The sequence below is a fragment of the Loxodonta africana genome, chromosome 15, assembly GCF_030014295.1.
Source record: "Loxodonta africana isolate mLoxAfr1 chromosome 15, mLoxAfr1.hap2, whole genome shotgun sequence".
Classification (NCBI taxonomy): Eukaryota; Metazoa; Chordata; class Mammalia; order Proboscidea; family Elephantidae; genus Loxodonta; species Loxodonta africana.
The window spans coordinates 61,426,203-61,443,983 of NC_087356.1; the positions used below are offsets into that span (position 1 = coordinate 61,426,203).

Genomic DNA, 17,781 nt, shown 5'->3' on the forward strand with positions numbered 1-17,781 from the left:
GCTACTCTACATTCAAGAGCAAGTTTCAGGGTCTCTTCTGACACCCATTTTGGTCTTTTTTTTTTTTTTTTCTATCTTCTTAATGACCTTTTGCTTCCCCCTCCCCCCAAGTTTTATTCCCTTTGTTGTTGTTTTTGTTGAAAATATACACTGCAAAACATACACCAATTCAACAGTTTGTACGTGTATAATTTAGTGACATTGATTAATTCTTCAAGATGTGCAACAATTCTCATCCTCCTTTTCTAAATTGTTCTTCCCTCATTAACATAAACTCACTGTCCCCTAAGGTTCCTATCTAGTCTTTCAAGTTGCTGTTGTCAATTTGATCCCATATAGATAGTTCTTAAAAGAGCATAATGCTCAAGGCAGACCTTTTTTACTAGTTAAGCTAAACTGTTGTTTGGTTTTAAGATTACTTCAGAGGATAATTTGGTTTAAGTTTTTTTTATTATTATTAATTTTTATTGTGCTTAAAGTGAAATTTTACCAATCATGTCAGTCTCTCATACAAAAATTTATATACACCTTTCTATACGCTCCTAATTGCTCTCCCCCTAATGAGACAGCACACTCCTTCCCTCCACTCTCTATTTTCATGTCCCTTTGGCCAGCTTCTGGCCCCCTCTGCCCTCTCATCTCCTCTTCAGACAGGAGATGCCAACATAGTCTCATGTGTCTACTTGATCCAAGAAGCTGGTTCTTCACCAGTATCATTTTCCATCCCATAGTCCAGTCCAATCCCTGTCTGAAGAGTTGGCTTTGGGAATGGTTCCTGTCTTGGGCTAACAGAAGGTCTGGGGACCATGACCTCTGGGGTCCTTCTAGTCACAGTCTGACCATTAAGTCTGGTCTTTTTATAAGAATTTGGGGTCTGCATCCCACTGCTCTCCTGCTCCCCCAGGGGTTCTCTCTTGTGCTCCCTGTCAGGGCAGTCATCAATTGTACCCGGGTACCTTTTTTTTTTTTTACCATCTAGCTCTTCTGGTCTCAGGTTGATATAGTCTCTGGTTTATGTGGTCCTTTCTGCCTCTTGGGCTCATAATTACCTTGTTTCTCTGGTGTTCTTCATATTTCCTTGCTCCTGGTGGGTTGAGACAAATTGATGCATCTTAGATGGCCGCTTCTTAGCATTTCAGACCCCAGACACCAGTCTCCAAAGTGGGATGCAGAATGTTTTCTTAATAGATTTTATTATGCCAATTGACTTAGATGTCCCGTGAAACCATGGTCCCCAAACCCCACCCCCACCCCTGCTAGCCTTCGAAACATTCAGTTTATTCAGGAAACTTCTTTGCTTTTGGTTTAGTCCAGTTGTGTTGACCTCTCCTGTATTGTGTGTTGTCTTTCCCTTCACCTAAAATAAAACTTATCTACTATCTAATTAGTGAATACCCCTCTCCTTCTCTCTGTTCCTTCTCCCTCTCATAACCATCAAAGAACACTTTCTTCTCTGTTTAAACTATTTCTTGAGTTCTTATAAGAGGTCTTACACAATATTTGTCCTTTTGCAACTGACTAATTTCAATATAATGTCTTCCAGATTCCTCCATGTTATGAAATGTTTCATGGATTCATCATTGTTCTTTATCGATGCGTAATATTCCATTGTGTGAATATACCATAATTTATTCATTCATCCATTGATGGGCACCTTGGTTGCTTCCATGTTTTTGCTATTGTAAACAGTGCTGCAGTGAACATGGGTGTGCATATATCTGTTCGTGTAAAGGCTCTTATTTCTCTAGGATATATTCCTAGAAGTGGGATTGCTGGACTGTATGGTAGTTCTATTTCTAGTTTTTTAAGAATGCACCAAATCAATTTCCAAAGTGGTTGTACCATTTTACATCCCCATCAGCAGTGTAAAAGTGTTCCAGTCTCTCCGCAGCCTCTCCAACATTTATTATTTCGTATTTTTTGGATTTATGCCGCCCTTGCTGCAGTGGGAAACCCTGGTGGCATAGTGGTTAAGTGCTACAGCTGCTAACCAAAGGGTCTGCAGTTCGAATCCGCCAGGTGCTCCTTGGAAACTCTATGGGGCAGTTCTACTCTGTCCTATAGGGTAGCTATGAGTCAGAATCGACTCGACGGCACTGGGTTTGGCTTTTTTGGGGGTTGTTGGAGTGAAATGGAATCTCATTGTAGTTTTGATTTGCATTTCTCTAATGGCTAATGATCGTGAGCATTTCCTCATGTACCTGTTAGCTACCTGAATGCCTTCTTTAGTGAAGTGCCTATTCATATCTTTTGCCCATTTTTTTTATTGGGTTATTTGTCTTTTTGTAGTTGAGTTTTTGTAGTACCATGTAGATTTTAGAGATCAGGTGCTGATTGGAAATGTCATCCCTAAAAATGTTTTCCCACTCTGTAGGTAGTCTTTTTACTCTTTTGGTGAAGTCTTTGGATGAGCATAGGTGTTTGATTTTTAGGAGCTCCCAGTTATCTGGTTTCTCTTCTGCATTTTTAGTAATGTTTTGTATACTGTTTATGTCATGTATTAGGACTCCTAGTGTTGTCTGTATTTTTTCTTCCATGATCTTTATTGTTTTAGATTTTATATTTAGGCCTTTGATCCATTTTGAGCTCGTTTTTGTGCATGGAGTGAGGTATGGGTCTTGTCTCATTTTTTTGCAGATGGATATCAGTTATGCCAGCATCATTTGTTAAAAAAAACTGTCTTTTCCCCAATTAACTGACTTTGGGCCTTTGCCAAATATCAGCTGCTCATATGTGGATGGATTTATGACTGGATTCTCAATTTTGTTCCACTGGCCTATGTATCTGTTGTACCAATATCAGGCTGTTTTGACTACTGTGGCGGTATAATAGGTTCTAAAATCAGGTAGAGTGAGGCTTCCCACTTTGTTCTTCTTTTTCAGTAATGCTTTACTTATCCAGGGACTCTTTCCCTTCAATATGGAGTTAGTGATTTGTTTCTCCATCTCATTAAAAAATGTCATTGGAATTTGGATCAGGATTGCATTGTATTTATAGATCTGTTTTGGTAGAATAGACATTTTTATAATGTTAAGTCTTCCTATCCACGAGTAAGATATGTTTTTCCAGTTATGTAGGTCTCTTTTCATTTCTTGCAGTAGTGTCTTGTAGTTTGGTTTAAATTTTAAAGATTATCTCAGGGCAATCCTTTCAGGGATTCATCCAGCCTCCATGTCCTCAGAAAGCCTAGAGTCCATGAGAATTTGAAATTCTGTTCTGCACTTTCCCCCTTTTGATCAGGAGTCTTCTATAGAATCTTTCATAAAAATGTTCAATAGTGGTAGCTGGGCGGCATTCAGTTCTTCTGGTCTCATGACAAAGGAGGCAGTTGTTCATGGAGGCAATTGGCCACACATTCTATATCTTCTTCCTATTCCTGACTCTTCTTCCTGTGTTGTTCCAAGTGAATAAAAAAGAAGAGACCAATAATTGTGCCTTGAGTGACCACCTGACAAACTAGGTGATAGAACACAAACACTAAACACATTATTAGGCCATTTAACTGAATGTTGCATGAAATCATGACCATAAACCTCCAAATAAAGGAACCAAATCCCATGAGGTGTTCGGTTGTACATAAGCAGTCTCAGCAGCTACATTTTTTTTTTTTTTTTTGCACTGTTGTAAATATATCTGTCATGGATTGTCCTTCAAAAATATCTGTCAACTTAGCTGGGCCATGAGTCCCAAGACTGTGTGATTGTCCACCATTTTATGTGATTTTCCTGTATGTTGTAAATCCTATCACTATGATGTAATAAGATAGATTAACAGCAGTTATATTGATGAGGTCTACAAGATCAGGTAGTGTCTTAAGCCAATCTCTTTTGAGATATAAAAGAGAGCAGAAAGAAGAGAGCAGAGAGACACAGGGACCTCATATCACCAAGAAACCAGCACCGGGAGCAGAGCGCGTCCTTTGGACCTGAGCTTCCTGGGCTGAGATGCTCCCAGACCAAGGGAAGACTGATGACAGGGACCTTCATCCAGAGCCGACAGAGAGAGAAAGCCGTCCCCTGGAGCTAAGGCCCTGAATTTGGACTTGTAGCCTACTGGATTGTGGGACAATAAACTTCTCTTTGTTATAGTCATCCACTTGTGGTATTTTGTTATAGCAGCACTAGACGACCAAGACAATATCTATCACACAACTTTTGCCAGTTCAACTTTTTATAGGGGTACAGCTTACTGATAGCAATTACGATAATTGTTTATGCAACCCTGCCCTTAATCAATTTGATTTTTTCATCACTGTTAACACCCTTTTTCCCCTTCTCCCATACCTCTGGTAACCACTAATAAATATTTGCGTATACAAAAGTTTGCTTTTTCTATACATTTATATTTTCTTGTCTTTTTATATAAGTGAATTCATACAATAGCTGTCTTTTTGTGATTGTCCCATTTCACTCAGTGTAATGTCTTCAAGCTCCAGTCATACCGTGGCATGTTTCAAGTCTTCATTTCTCCTACTGGTTGGGTAGTATTCCATTGTATGTATGTACCACATTTTGTTTATCCATTCATTTGTTGATTTACATTTAGGTTATTTCCATCTTTTGGCTATTGTAAATAGTGCAGCAATGAACATTGGTGTACAAGTCTCTTTTTGAGTTCCTGCTTTAAATCTTTTGGGTGCATAGCTAAGAGTGAAATTGCTGGGTCATATATGAGTTCTATTTTTAGTTTTTTGAGGAACCGCTACACTATTTTCCACAATGGCTATACCATTTTCCATTGCTACCAGCAATGGATAAGGGTCCCAGTTTCCTCATATCCTTGCCAACTTTTTTTCTTTTCTTTTTTTATCTTAGCCATCCTAGTGGCAGTGAAATGCTATCTCATTATGCTTTTAATTTGTATCTCTCTGATGTCTAGTGACACTGAGCATCTTTTTGTGTGTTTGGTGGCCATTTGAATGTCCTCTTTGGTGATATGTCTATTCAAGTCCTTTGCGCATTTAATGATTGGGTTGTCTTTTTGTTGTTAAGTTATTGAAGTTTTATATATATTTTTGGTTATTAGATTATTATTGGATACATGGTCTTCGAAGATATTCTCGAAGATATTCTCCCAGTTGGTAGCTTGCCTTTTCACATTTTTGGGAAAGTCTTTTGATGCACAAAAGTTTTTAATTTTACCTTTTATTTTCTTCACGTATGATGTCCTTCATGTTATTCCACAACTCGTCTGGTCTTTGGTCATTAGTGTTCAAAGCATCAAAGCTACTCTTCTTCTTTTTTTTTTTTTTAATTTTTATTGTGCTTTAAGTGAACGTTTACATATCAAGTCAGTCTCTCACACAAAAACTTACATACACCTTGCTACATACTCCCAATTGTTCTCCCCATAATGAGACAGCCCGCCCCCTCCCTCCACTCTCTTTTTGTGTCCATTTCGCCAGCTTCCAACCCCCTCTACCCTCTCATCTCCCCTCTAGGGAGGAGATGCCAACATAGTCTCAAGTGTCCACCTGATCCAAGAAGCTCACTCCTCACCAGCATCCCTCTCCAACCCATTGTCCAGTCCAATCCCTGTCTGAAGAGTTGGCTTTAGAGTGGTTCCTGTCCTGGGCCAACAGAAGGTCTGGGGGCTATGACCACCAGGGTCCTTCTAGTCTCAGTCTGACCATGAAGTCTGGTCTTTTTATGAGAATTTGGGGTCTGCATCCCACTGCTCTCCTGCTCCCTCAGGGGTTCTCTGTTGTGTTCCCTGTCAGGGCAGTCATCAATTGCACCCGGGTCTGGTCTCAGGCTGATATAGTCTCTGGTTTATGTGGTCCTTTTTGTCTCTTGGGCTCGTAATTACCTTGTGTCCTTGGTGTTCTTCATTCTCCTTTGATCCGGGTGGGTTGAGACCAGTTGATGCATCTTAGATGGCTGCTTGCTAGCGTTTAAGACCCCAGACGCCTCTCTCCAAGGTGGGATGCAGAATGTTTTCTTAATCAATTTTATTATGACGTTGGCTTAGATGTCCCCTGAAACCATGGTCCCCAAACCTCCGCCCCTACTGTGCTGGCCTTAGAAGCATTCAGGTTATTCAGGAAACTTCTTTGCTTTTGGTTTAGTACAGTTGTGCTGACCTCACCTGTATTGAGTGTTGTCTTTCCTGTCATCTAAAGTAGTTCTTATCTACTATCTAATTAGTGAATACCCATCTCCTACCCTCCCTCCCTCCCCCCTCTCATAACCATCAAAGAATATTTTCTTCTCTGTTTAAACTATTTCTTGAGTTCTTATAATAGTGGTCTCATACAATATTTGTCCTTTTGCAGCTGACTAATTTCACTCAGCATAAAACCTTCCAGATTTCCATGTTATGAAATGTTTCACAGATTCATCACTGTTCTTTATCAATGTGTAGTATTCCATTGTGTGAACACACCATAGCTTATTTATCCATTCATCCATTGATGGGCGCCTTGGTTGTTTCCATCTTTTTGCTGTTGTAAACAGTGCTGCAGTGAACATGGGTGTGCATATATCTGTTGGTGTAAAGGCTCTTATTCCAAGGAGTGGGATTGCTGGATCATATAGCAGTTCTATTTCTAGATTTTAAGGAAGCGCCAAATCGATTTCCAAAGTGGTTATACCATTTTACATTCCCACCAGCAGTATGTAAGTGTTCCAGTCTCTCCACAACCTCTCCAACATTTATTATTTTGTGTTTTTTGGATTAACATCAGCCTTGTTGGAGTGAAATGGAATCTCATTGTAGTTTTGATTTGCATTTCTCCAACGGCTAATGATCATGACCATTTCCTCATGTATTTGTTAGCTACCTGAATGTCTTCTTTAGTGAAGTATCTGTTCATATACTTTGCCCATTTTTTAATTGGGTTATTTGTCTTTTTGTGGTTGAGCTTTTCCAGTATCACGTAGATTTTAGAGGTCAGATGCTGATCCGAAATGTCATAGCTATAAACTTTTTCCTAGTTTGTAGGTAATTTTTTTACTCTTTTGGTGAAGTCTTTGGATGAGCACAGGTGTTTGATTTTTGGGAACTCCCAGTTGTCTGGTTTCTCATCTGTGTTGTTAGTAATGTTTTGTGTACTGTTTATGCCATGTATTAGGGCTCCTAGCTTTGTCCCTATTTTTTCTTCCATGATCTTTATAGTTATAAATTTTATGTTTAGGTCTTTGATCCATTTTGAGTTAGTTTTTGTGCATGGAGTGAAGTATGGGTCTTGTTCCATTTTTTTGCAGATGGATATCCAGTTATGCCAGTTTCATTTGTTAAAAAGACTGTCTTTTCCCCATTTGACTGTTTTGGGGCTTTTGTTAAATATTAACTGCTCATATGTGGATGGATTTATGTCTGGATTCTCAATTCTGTTCCATTGGTCTATGTATCTGTTGTACCAGTATCAGGCTGTTTTGACTACTGTAGTGGTATAATAGGTTCTAAAATCAGGTAGAGTAAGGCTTCCCACTTTGTTCTTCTTTTTCAGTAATGCTTTACTTATCTGGGGCCTCTTTCTCTTCCATATGAAGTTGGTGATTAGTTTCTCCATCATATTAAAGAATGTTGGTGGGATTTGGATTGGATTTGCATCAAATGTATAGATCGCTTTTGGTAGAATAGGCATTTTTATAATGTTATGTCTTCTTATCCATGAGGAAGGTATGTTTTTCCACTTAGGTAGGTCTCTTTTGGTTTCTTGCAGAAGTGTATTGTAGTTTTCTTTGTATAAGTCTTTTACATCCCTGGTAAGATGTATTCCTAAGTATTTAATCTTCTTGGGGGTAATGTAAATGGGTTTGATTTGGTGATTTCCTCTTCGATGTTCTTTTTTATTAATATAGAGGAATCCAACTGATTTTTGTATGTTTATCTTGTATCCCGATACTCTGCTGAACTCTTCTATTAGTTTCAGTAATTTTCTGGAGGCTTCCTTAGGGTTTTCTGTGTATAAGATCATGTTGTCTACAAATAGAGATAATTTTACTTCTTCCTTGCCAATCTGGATGCCTTTTATTTCTTTATCTAGCCTAATTGCTCTGGCTAGGACCTCCAGCACAATGTTGAATAAGAGGGGTGATAAAGGGCATCCTTGACTGGTTCCCAATCTCAAGGGGAATGCTTTCAGGCTCTCTACATTTAGGATGATGTTGGCTGTTGGCTTTGTATAAATGCCGTTTATTATATTGAGGAATTTTCCTTCTATTCCTATTTTGCTGAGAGTTTTTATCATGAATGAGTGTTGAACTTTGTCAAATGCTTTTTCTGCATCAACTGATAAACTCATGTGATTCTTGTCTTTTGTTTTATTCATGTGATGGATTACATTAATTGTTTTTCTAATGTTGAGCCATCCTTGCATACCTGATATGAATCCCACTTGGTCATGGTGAATTATTTTTTTGATATGTTTTTGAATTCTATTGGCTAGAATTTTGTTGAGGATTTTTACACCTAAGTTCATGAGGGATGTAAGTCTATAATTTTCTTCCTTTGTGGTGTCTTTATGTGGTTTTGGTATCAGGGATATGGTGGCTTCATAGAATGAGTTTGGTAGTATTCCATCCTTTTCTATGCTCTGAAATACTCTTCTCTGAATATTTGGTAGTACTCTTCAGTGAACCCTTCTGGGCCAGGGCTTTTTTTGGGGGGAGGGGGGAGTTTTTTGATTACCTTTTCAATCTCTTCTTTTGTTATGGGTCTATTTAGTTGTTCTACTTCTGTTTGTGTTAGTTTAGGTAGGTAGTGTGTTTCTAGGAATTCATCCATTTCTTCTAGGTTTTCAAATTTGTTAGAGTACAATTTTTCATAGTAATCTGATATGATTCTTTTAATTTCAGTTAGGTCTGTTGTAATATCGCCCATCTCATTTCTTATTTGGGTTATTTGTTTCCTCTCCTGTTTTACTTTTGTCAATTTGTCCAGTGGTTTATCAATTTTTTTGTCTTTTCAACGAACCAGCTTTTGGTTTTGTTAATTCTTTCAATTGTTTTTCTGTTTTCTATTTCATTTAGTTCATCTCTAATTTTTATTATTTGTTTTATTCTGGTGCCTGAGGATTTCTTTTGTTCCTGTCTTTCTATTTGTTCAAGTTGTAGGGATAATTCTTTGATTTTGTCCCTTTCTTCTTTTTGTATGTGTGCATTTATTGATATAAATTGACCTCGGAGCACTGGTTTCGCTGTGTCCCAAAGGTTCTGATAGGAAGTGTTTTCATTCTCACTGGATTCTGTGAATTCCATCCTTAATGTCTTCTATAATCCAGTCTTTTTTTGAGCAGGGTATTGTTCAGTTTCCAAGTGTTTAATTTCTTTTTCCTGCTTCTTCTGTTATTGATTTCCACGTTTATGGCCTTATAGTTAGAGAAGATGCTTTGTAATATTTCAATGTTTTGGATTCTGCTAAGGCTTTCTTTATGACCTCATATGTGGTCTATTCTAGAGAATGTTCCATGTGCACTAGAAAAGAAAGTATACTTGGTTGCTGTTGGGTGGAATGTTCTGTATATGTCAAATCTACTCTTGAGATGGTCTCTAAATTCAGGTGGGATATACTCAAGGTTGTATCTTGGCTCTCGTGGACTTGCTTTAATTTTCTTCAGCTTCAACTTGAACTTGTATATAAGCAATTGATGGTCTGTTTCACAGTTGGCCACTGGCCTTATTTTGACTGGTGATGTTGAGCTTCTCCACAGATGTAGTCGATTTGATTTTTGTGTATTGCATCCAGCAAGGTCTATATGTATACTCACCATTTATGTTGTTGAAAAAAGGTATTTGCAATGAATAAGTCGTTCGTCTTGCAAAGTCACATCATGTGATCTCCAGTGCTGTTTTATTACCAAGACCATATTTTCCAGTTATTGACTCCAAATGAGAAGAAACAGCTGGAAACATACATTAATAATTGGAACTTGGAATATACGAAGCATGAATCTAGGGAAATTGGAAATTGTCAAAAATGAAACAGAACATCCTATAATCGATATCCTAGGCATTAGTGAATTGAAATGGACTGGTATTGGCCATTTTGAATTGGATAATCATTTGGTCTACTATGCCGGGAATGACAAATTGAAGAGGAATAGTGCATTCGCTGTCGAAAAGAACATTTCAAGATCTATCCTGAAATACAATGCTGTCAGTAACAGGATAACATCCATATGCCTACAAGGAGGCCCAGTTAATACAACTATTATTCAAATTTACACACCAAACACTAATGCCAAAGAAGAAGAAATTGAAGAATTTTACCAACTTCTGCAGTCTGAAATCACTTAGATATGCAATGAAGATGCATTGATAATTACTGGTGATTGGAATAGATTGAATTGTGTCCCCCCAAAATATGTGTTTTAAATCCTAACCTCTGTGCCTGTGGTTATTGTCCCGTTTGGGAATGGGTTGTCTTTGTTATGTTAACGAAACAGGATTAGTGTAGGGTGTATTTTCAGCCAATCTCTCTTGAGATATAAACTAAAAAAACCAAACCCAGTGCTGTCGAGTCGATTCTGACTCATAGTGACCCTATAGCGACCCTATAGGACAGAGCAGAACTGCCCCATAGAGTTTCTGAGGAGCACCTGGTGGATTCGAACTGCCGACCCTTTGGTTAGCAGCTGTAGCACTTAACCACTACGCCACCAGGGTTTCCTTTTGAAATATAAAGGAGATTAAGAAGCAAGCTAAGAAGCAGAGATGGGGGAAGATAGATGCCAAGCTGCATGAAGGTCACCCAGGAGCAGAAGCTCAAAAGAGACAAGGACTTTCCTCCAGAGAAAGAACCTTCCCCTAGAAGCAGCACCCTGAATTTGGACATATAGCCTCTTAAAACAGAAAATAAATTTCTGTTTGTTAAAGCGATTCGCCTGTGTTATTTCTGTTATAGCAGCCATAGGTAATTAAGACGGAGCCTTGGTGGCACAGTGGTTAAGAGCTTGGCTGCTAACCAAAAGGTCGGCATTTCGAATCCACCAGCTGCTCTTTGGAAACCCTATGGAGCAATTCTACTATGTCCTATAGGGTCGTTACATGTTGGAATCGACAGCAATGGGCTTAGATAACTAAGACAGGTACTTGAAGAAAGAACTGGTGCTCTACTTTTGAAAAAAATCAGCCATTGAAAACCCTATGGAATACAGTTATACTCTGATACACATGGGGTTATCATGAGTCAGAATTGACTTGACAGCAACTGGTTTGTTTGGGGTGGAAGGTTAATTCCAGGCAGTAGAAACAGCAAATACAAAGATGCAGAGATGGGGAAAAACTTGGCATGTTAAAGTTACTGAGATGGCATCTGTGTGCCTCTAGTGATGGGGAGAATACTACCCAATGAAGTTAGAGAGGCAGATGGGAGCCAGGCTTCTCTCCTGCCACCCCCTCCCTGCCCCCGCTTCCCTTTACTCTGTCAACTTGCCACACTTGAGTCTTTCCCAAACCTGCCGATGCAAAGTTGTCTTCTTTATGAAAGCCCTTCTCCCTATCTCCTCTCTGTTCCCACGGCCCTTTTTTTTATCCCTTATCAGAATGTAACGTGGGTAGATAGCTGTTTACATGACCATTCTCTCCAACAGACCATAGGCCCGTCAGTTAGATGGTGTGTCTTGATTACCTTTGTGACCCCCAGCTTTCAGCACAAGGCTTTACATGGTGTGCACATCATAAATCTTGGTAGAATCTTCTTTTTTTAAGCAGGTCATGCTTAGGGCCTCCTTAGCAAAGCCTTTATAACAGAAATTCTCTTAGGTAATAATTTTTGTAGTACTTCAACCATCAAGGTAAGGAAAACCAGCAACCTAAGGAGGAATTTGTTTGCTTAAAACTTGTCTCTGAAAGGGAAAGTTAGGGAGGCACCATAGCACAGTGTTACCCCATAGTGGATTGAATGAGCCCCCCACAAATATCAGCACCCCAGAAACCCCCTTCATACAGAAACTGTGGCTGACCTTATTTGAAAATAGGGTCTTTGAAGATGTAATTAAATTAAGGATCTCGAGGTGAGATCATCCTGAATTATCCAGGTGGGCCCAAACTCCAGGCCCTAACTCTTAGGAGAGTCAGAAGAGTAGACAGATGCACAGAGCAGAAGCCCATGTGAAGACAGACGCAGAGACTGCAGTACTGCAGCCACAAGCCAAGGAAAGCCTGGAGCCCCCAGATGCTGGAAGAGGAAAGAAAGGTTTCTCCAATAGAGGCTTCTAACAGAGCTGCGAGGACACCTTGATTTTGAACTTCTGGCCTCCAGAGCATTGAGAGAATGAAGTTCTTGTGTTTTAATCCACCCAGGTTGTGGTAATTTGTTATGCCAGCCTTAGAAAACTAATACATACCCCTTCTCAGTTATACCTCAATTATCTCTTCTGTAAAGTGGGTATGTTAGATAATACCTGCCTCAGAACGTTATTGCCATGATTAAATGATTCAAAAAATGATTCGAAAATAGTGATGACTGCTATTGGTCGTCTTCTTCAAGGACTCAGGAGTTCTCTTCCTTTTGTGAATAAAAACCGAACAGTAAAAAAAAAAAAAAAAATTTTTTTTTTTTTTTTTACAGTAGAGTAGGAAATTTCTGCCTTTCCCATTCTGTGGATTTAACCTGAGAGTGCCAACTTCCACCTCTGCAGCGAACTCCCAGGTCCTGGCGCCTTCCAGCCGTCCTTAGTTAGGGTTCTATATCAAGGGAGAGGGCAGTTTTCTCCTGCCGGCTGGGGGAAGAAGTCGAACTAGGGCTCAGACACCAAATGAGAAATAACACATGTAGACCAGAAAGCGGCTGCTCAGTCCCCTGCCCAAAAGGAACATTTTGGGTTCTAAATTTCTAGTTCCTATTAAGGGATTCGAGGAGCCCTGGTGGCTCAGCGGGTAAACACTCCGCTGCTAACTGAAAGATTGGTGGTGCTCTGGCGGGAGACAGATGTGGCAGTCTGCTTCTGTAAAGATTTACAGCCTTGGAAACCCTATGGGGGCAGTTCTACCCTGTCCTATAGGTTACTGTGAGCCGGAATTCACTGGAGGGCCGTGGGTTTTTGTTTGGTTGGTTGGTTATTAAAAGACTCTGGGACTGGACATTGCTGAAGATTAATGACCTGTATTGATTAATTCCCCTAACACACCAGTCATCAAAAACTTCTCCATAATAAGTTAGGGCATTGTGTATTTACCTGACTGCCTCAATAAACACTGGGGCGGGCGCGTGGGTAAAGCAGGCAGTAACTGGAGCTGAAGGACGCTTTGGCTGCCTGTGCGCGGGCGGCCAGTGGCCTGAGCATCAGCTGTGGTGCTGACGCCTCCTTTCTCCCCGCAGAATGGCTGGCACCGTGCTCGGAGTGGGTACAGGCGTGTTCATCTTGGCCCTGCTCTGGGTGTTAGTGCTGCTGCTGTGTGCCCTGTTATCCCGAGCCTCTGGTGTAGCCAGGTAAGGCACTCCTTCATTCCAGCTGGGAGTCCTAGGTAAAAGCAATTAGAGGCAAATTGCTGACACTCATTAAACATTTAGAATTCAGAAGATCGTTTCTGTAATTACTAGCAGTTTGAATGAGTTGCATTTTAACCTCTTAAGTACCAAGGAGCCCTGGTGGTACAGTGGTTAAGCATTTGGCTGCTAACCTAAAGGTTGGCGGTTGGAACCCGCCAGCTGCTTGGTGGCAGAGAGATGTGGCAGTCTGCTTCGGTAAAGATTTCCAGCCTCAGAAACCACATGGGGCAGTTCTCCTCAGTCCTATAGGGTCACTATGAGCAGCGGGTATCAGCACTGTGTTAAATATGCTCTGAAGCAGAGGTGGGAGGGGAAGGGAGGAGACGGAGAGTCACAAGAGATGACAAGAAAATCTGCTTTTGTTGCCTATTGAATTTCATGTGTGTGTGTTCTCTAATTGTTTAGATTTATGGCAGATGCTTGCCAGTCCCTAAGGCTCTAGGCCTGGACCCAGAGAAACTAAAGAACATGTAGTGGCTTGGGCTGGCCCTGTAGGAGGTAGTGACTTCAAATAGTTAGGCCATGAACTGACTCAGAGTAAAACGGCAGCATTGAACTCTCCAGCCAGGCATACCAATTTGAAGCAGAGAGTTATATAATTGACTAAAGTATTCTGGTCTGAAAACAGAACCAGAAGTAGGGGCAAGAGAGAGGCTGCTTTGGTTTTTCAAGATTATGTGCAGAGGCAAAAGTGAAAACGACCAATTCTCGTTCGTAGATATCTGGAATGACCTTGTTAAGCATAAACGCATCCTGTCCACGGCAAGCGTTTGGGAATGGGAGGGAAAGCATGTCTCCGCTTGTTAGGCAGGGCGGACAGCAGGTGTGGGGCATTAGTAAAAGGGCTGAAACACAGAATATTGGCCCCAGGGAACAACCAGGCCAAGCCTAACCGATATGAGGGGAAACCAACAGTGCTTTGTCTTTTTGAACCCAGGTTCTCTGTCATTTTTGTATTCCTTGGTGCTGTGATCATCACATCAGTTCTGGTGCTTTTTCCCCGAGCCAGTGAATTCCCAACCCCAGAGGTGGAAATTAAGGTAAAACTCTTGGTTTCATTTCCTTCCTGCTTTGTAACTCTTGTTCTCTTGACCCAGGCCTCCACCCTGCCCTACAGTGGTCCCTGATATCACATTGGCTGAAATGTGCTACAAGAACTTAACTGTAAAGTTAAAACGATGATGGGCAAGCCCAAAGGGAGTGTTAAATCCTCCTACCTATTTGCCTTTTTTTTTTTTTTTTTTTTTGCCTAGGAAAGGAATGATATTCTGAACCTCACCTGCAATGTCACCAGGCAGAGATTTGCCTGGTTTGAGCTCACCTCCAACTTGTACCATGTTGAATGAGCAGTGTCTAAAAAGATCCCTCATACTCTTGGGGACAGAAAGAGAGAGTCAGGAATAGGACGAGGCCAGGTCCCTGAGATTGAAGTGCTTCCATTCCTGATAGCCTGGCTCAGATACCTTGATCCCAGGCAGACATACGTATGCCCCACCCTCTGGGTGCTGACTTACATGCTTTCCATCCTCGGGTTTGAATTTTTCCACTCATGATATGGAGAGAATAATTTCGACAGAGAACAGCAGTAAATAAGAGGAACATGTCTATGGAAAGCAGAAGTTGTAGACAGACAAATTCAGTAATGACCGTCATCTGGGAGCTCCTTTGTCCCTAATCCCGGGGCCACATCTGCCAGCACCCACCTCTTTAAATAGACCTTTATCATTTCTTTCATAATCCTTCTCAGGAGCCCCTTCCCATTCTGACTCATTCATGATTTGGGGTTCTGGCTTTACCATGCACAGTTCTCTCAGACTCCTAGAATCTTGATAATGGCATTGACTTCTTATGTCCTATTATCCCTTCTAGGAGCTTCTTCTCTCTCAACTTCCATTTAAATTTTAAAATAGTAATGACAATAGCTAACATTTTTGAAGGGATTACTATGTGCCAGATCTTGTGATAAGCATATTGTTTGCATTATCTCGTTTAAGCCTCAGGACAACTCTAGGTATTAGGAAGTAGATACTATTGTTATTCCCATTTTATAGGCAAGGAAAGTTAAGGTAACTTGTCCAAGGTCATACATACATACATATATATGAGGCAGATCAAAGATTCAAACCGAGGTCAAAACCTGAATTGTAAGGCTTAATCTTAAAATGCATTATCTTTTGTCACCATAAACTCTTCAACTTGCCATTTGACCCCTCTTGTCTACTTTCCTCTCAAAATGGCATTTATTTCACCTCTGTCCTCTCTCTAGTGGCCCAAGATGTCAGTATTTGGGTCTTTTCTCTTGGAAGGCAGAAATTACTACTAAGCTATGATTTTTTTCTTCATATAACAGTATACAAAATTATAATTTCTGAACTAAAATTGATGCACACACTTCTCACTCTACCTACGACTAACGATGGCAAAGGAAGGAAATTAGTTCAGAAAACTCCAAAGAAAATAATACCACACAAATTTAAGGAATTCTTTCCATACCTGCCAGATTTTTTGTCAGCGTTTGAAAACTACTCCAGCAGTCTTAAGTACTATCTCTGTGAGCTAAGGTGTGATTCCCGCCTCAGTTTCCCTGTCTTCTAAATGGGAAGAGTGATGTAGGCTGCCCTGTTTCTGGCTCACTGCCTATGTGAACATTGGAAGGCGGGCACAAAGCAAATGCTGTTCTGCCATCAGTCCCTCTCTCCTCTGTCATATGAGTTTCAGAACCAGGAGAGAAAAATGGGGTTGAGCAAAACATGCTCGTCAGCATGGCCAGCAGAGTTGGAGTTTTCATTTTCAGATTTTGAGAACTGGGCTTTGCAGCAGCCTGGCTCAATACTATATCCATAATACATGACCTGCGCCTTCTGCACCCAAGGCCTGCTAATTGGCTAATTAAAAAGTGAAACTTGCCGAACGAGCAAACATGTAGCCCACGAGAGACCTGTTCAGTACTGGAGCCAAGGTCAAACTTACGTTAAAGCTGTCTTATCAAACTGACCTTTGTAAGTTGAGTGTTGTGGTCATCTCTGGAGCAGCTGAGGTGTCTGCAGCCCTTGTCTTCTTGGTGTCTTTGGATCTCAGTGATCATACCAGTGCTCGGATTTGACAGGTGCTTTGTGTCACTGTGTGAGTTTGTGTATCAATCACTGTGTTAGTTTCTTATTACTGCTTTAACAAGTTACCACAAACTTAGTGGCCAAGACAACTCAAACGTATTATGGTTCTATAGGTTAGTCCAAAATCAGCCTCACTGGGCTAAAAATCAAGGCATTGGGAGGGTTGTTTTCTTCTGAAGGCTCTAGGAGACAGTCCATTTCCTTGCCCTTTCCAGCTTCTAGAGGCTGCCCATGTTCCTCAGCTCACAGGCCATTCCTCCATCTTTGGAGCTAGCAATGTAGCATCTCTGATTCTGCCTCCATCTCCTCCTCTGATCCTCTCTTCTACTTTTAATAACACTAGTGATTACATTGGGCCCATCCGCATAATCCAGGATAACCTCACCATCTCAAAGAGAGTTGATTAGCAACAATAATTCCCCTTTGCCATGTAATCTAACATATTAATACATTTCCGGATTAGAATGTGGGCATCTTAGTTTTTTTTTGGAGAGGGGAAGCATTATTCTATCTACCACAATCACCTTTCAGATATTTTGGATTCTCTTCTAGGTACTGGGTTCTTAAAGCTTCTGGAAGCTATGAAGTCACCCAGTCACTTGGTTTGTGTTGCTGCTCCATTGTTGTTATTGTTAGGTGCTGTCGAGTCAGTTCTGACCCATAGTGACCCTATATGTACAACAGAACGAAACACTGCCTGGTCCTGCGCCATCCTCATGATGGTTGTTGTGCTTGAGCCCATTGTTGCAGCCACTCTGTCAATCCAGCTCATTGAGGGTCTTCCTCTTTTTTGCTGACCGCCCACTTTACCAAGTATGATGCCCCTCTCCAGGGACCGGTTCCTCCTGATAACATGTCCAAAGTATGTGAGATGAAGTCTTATCATCTTTGCTTCTAAGGAGCATTCCAAGACAGATTCTTTTGGGTGTCCATGGTATATTCTTTCCTGTTCAAATGTGAGTACCACCATTTGGATCTGGGGAGAGTACAGCTCTGAAAGTATGCAGCAGGGAAGTGGTAGAGCCAACACTAATTGTAGGTTTTTGTCAACAAAGGCCAGGGAGCCAACTGTCTGGTTTGAGGTAAGTTACCTATCCTCTTCATGTTTTAGTGTCTTAGGTAAGTGGCCATTTTCCCTAGAATGCTGGGTAATGAATTTTAGGGGTCAGAGCTCTTTTGATGAAAGCTTCAGAGAACAACCTTTTCATTTGGAAAATGAACCTTCCTGGCT

The 17,781-nt window shown here is 40.7% G+C and overlaps 1 protein-coding gene across 2 annotated transcripts in view; it reads left to right on the forward strand.

Annotated features, from left to right (window-relative positions):
* Positions 1–17,781, forward strand: part of TMEM218 (transmembrane protein 218) — a 47,272-nt gene that overhangs the window by 23,257 nt on the left and 6,234 nt on the right. For both annotated transcript variants that reach the window (XM_003417428.4, XM_023557079.2), the window contains exons 2-3: positions 13,267–13,377; positions 14,375–14,477. In XM_003417428.4, coding sequence (XP_003417476.2) covers positions 13,268–13,377; positions 14,375–14,477 — 213 coding nt within the window. In that variant the 5' untranslated portion in view covers position 13,267. The remainder of the gene's footprint in view (positions 1–13,266; positions 13,378–14,374; positions 14,478–17,781) is intronic.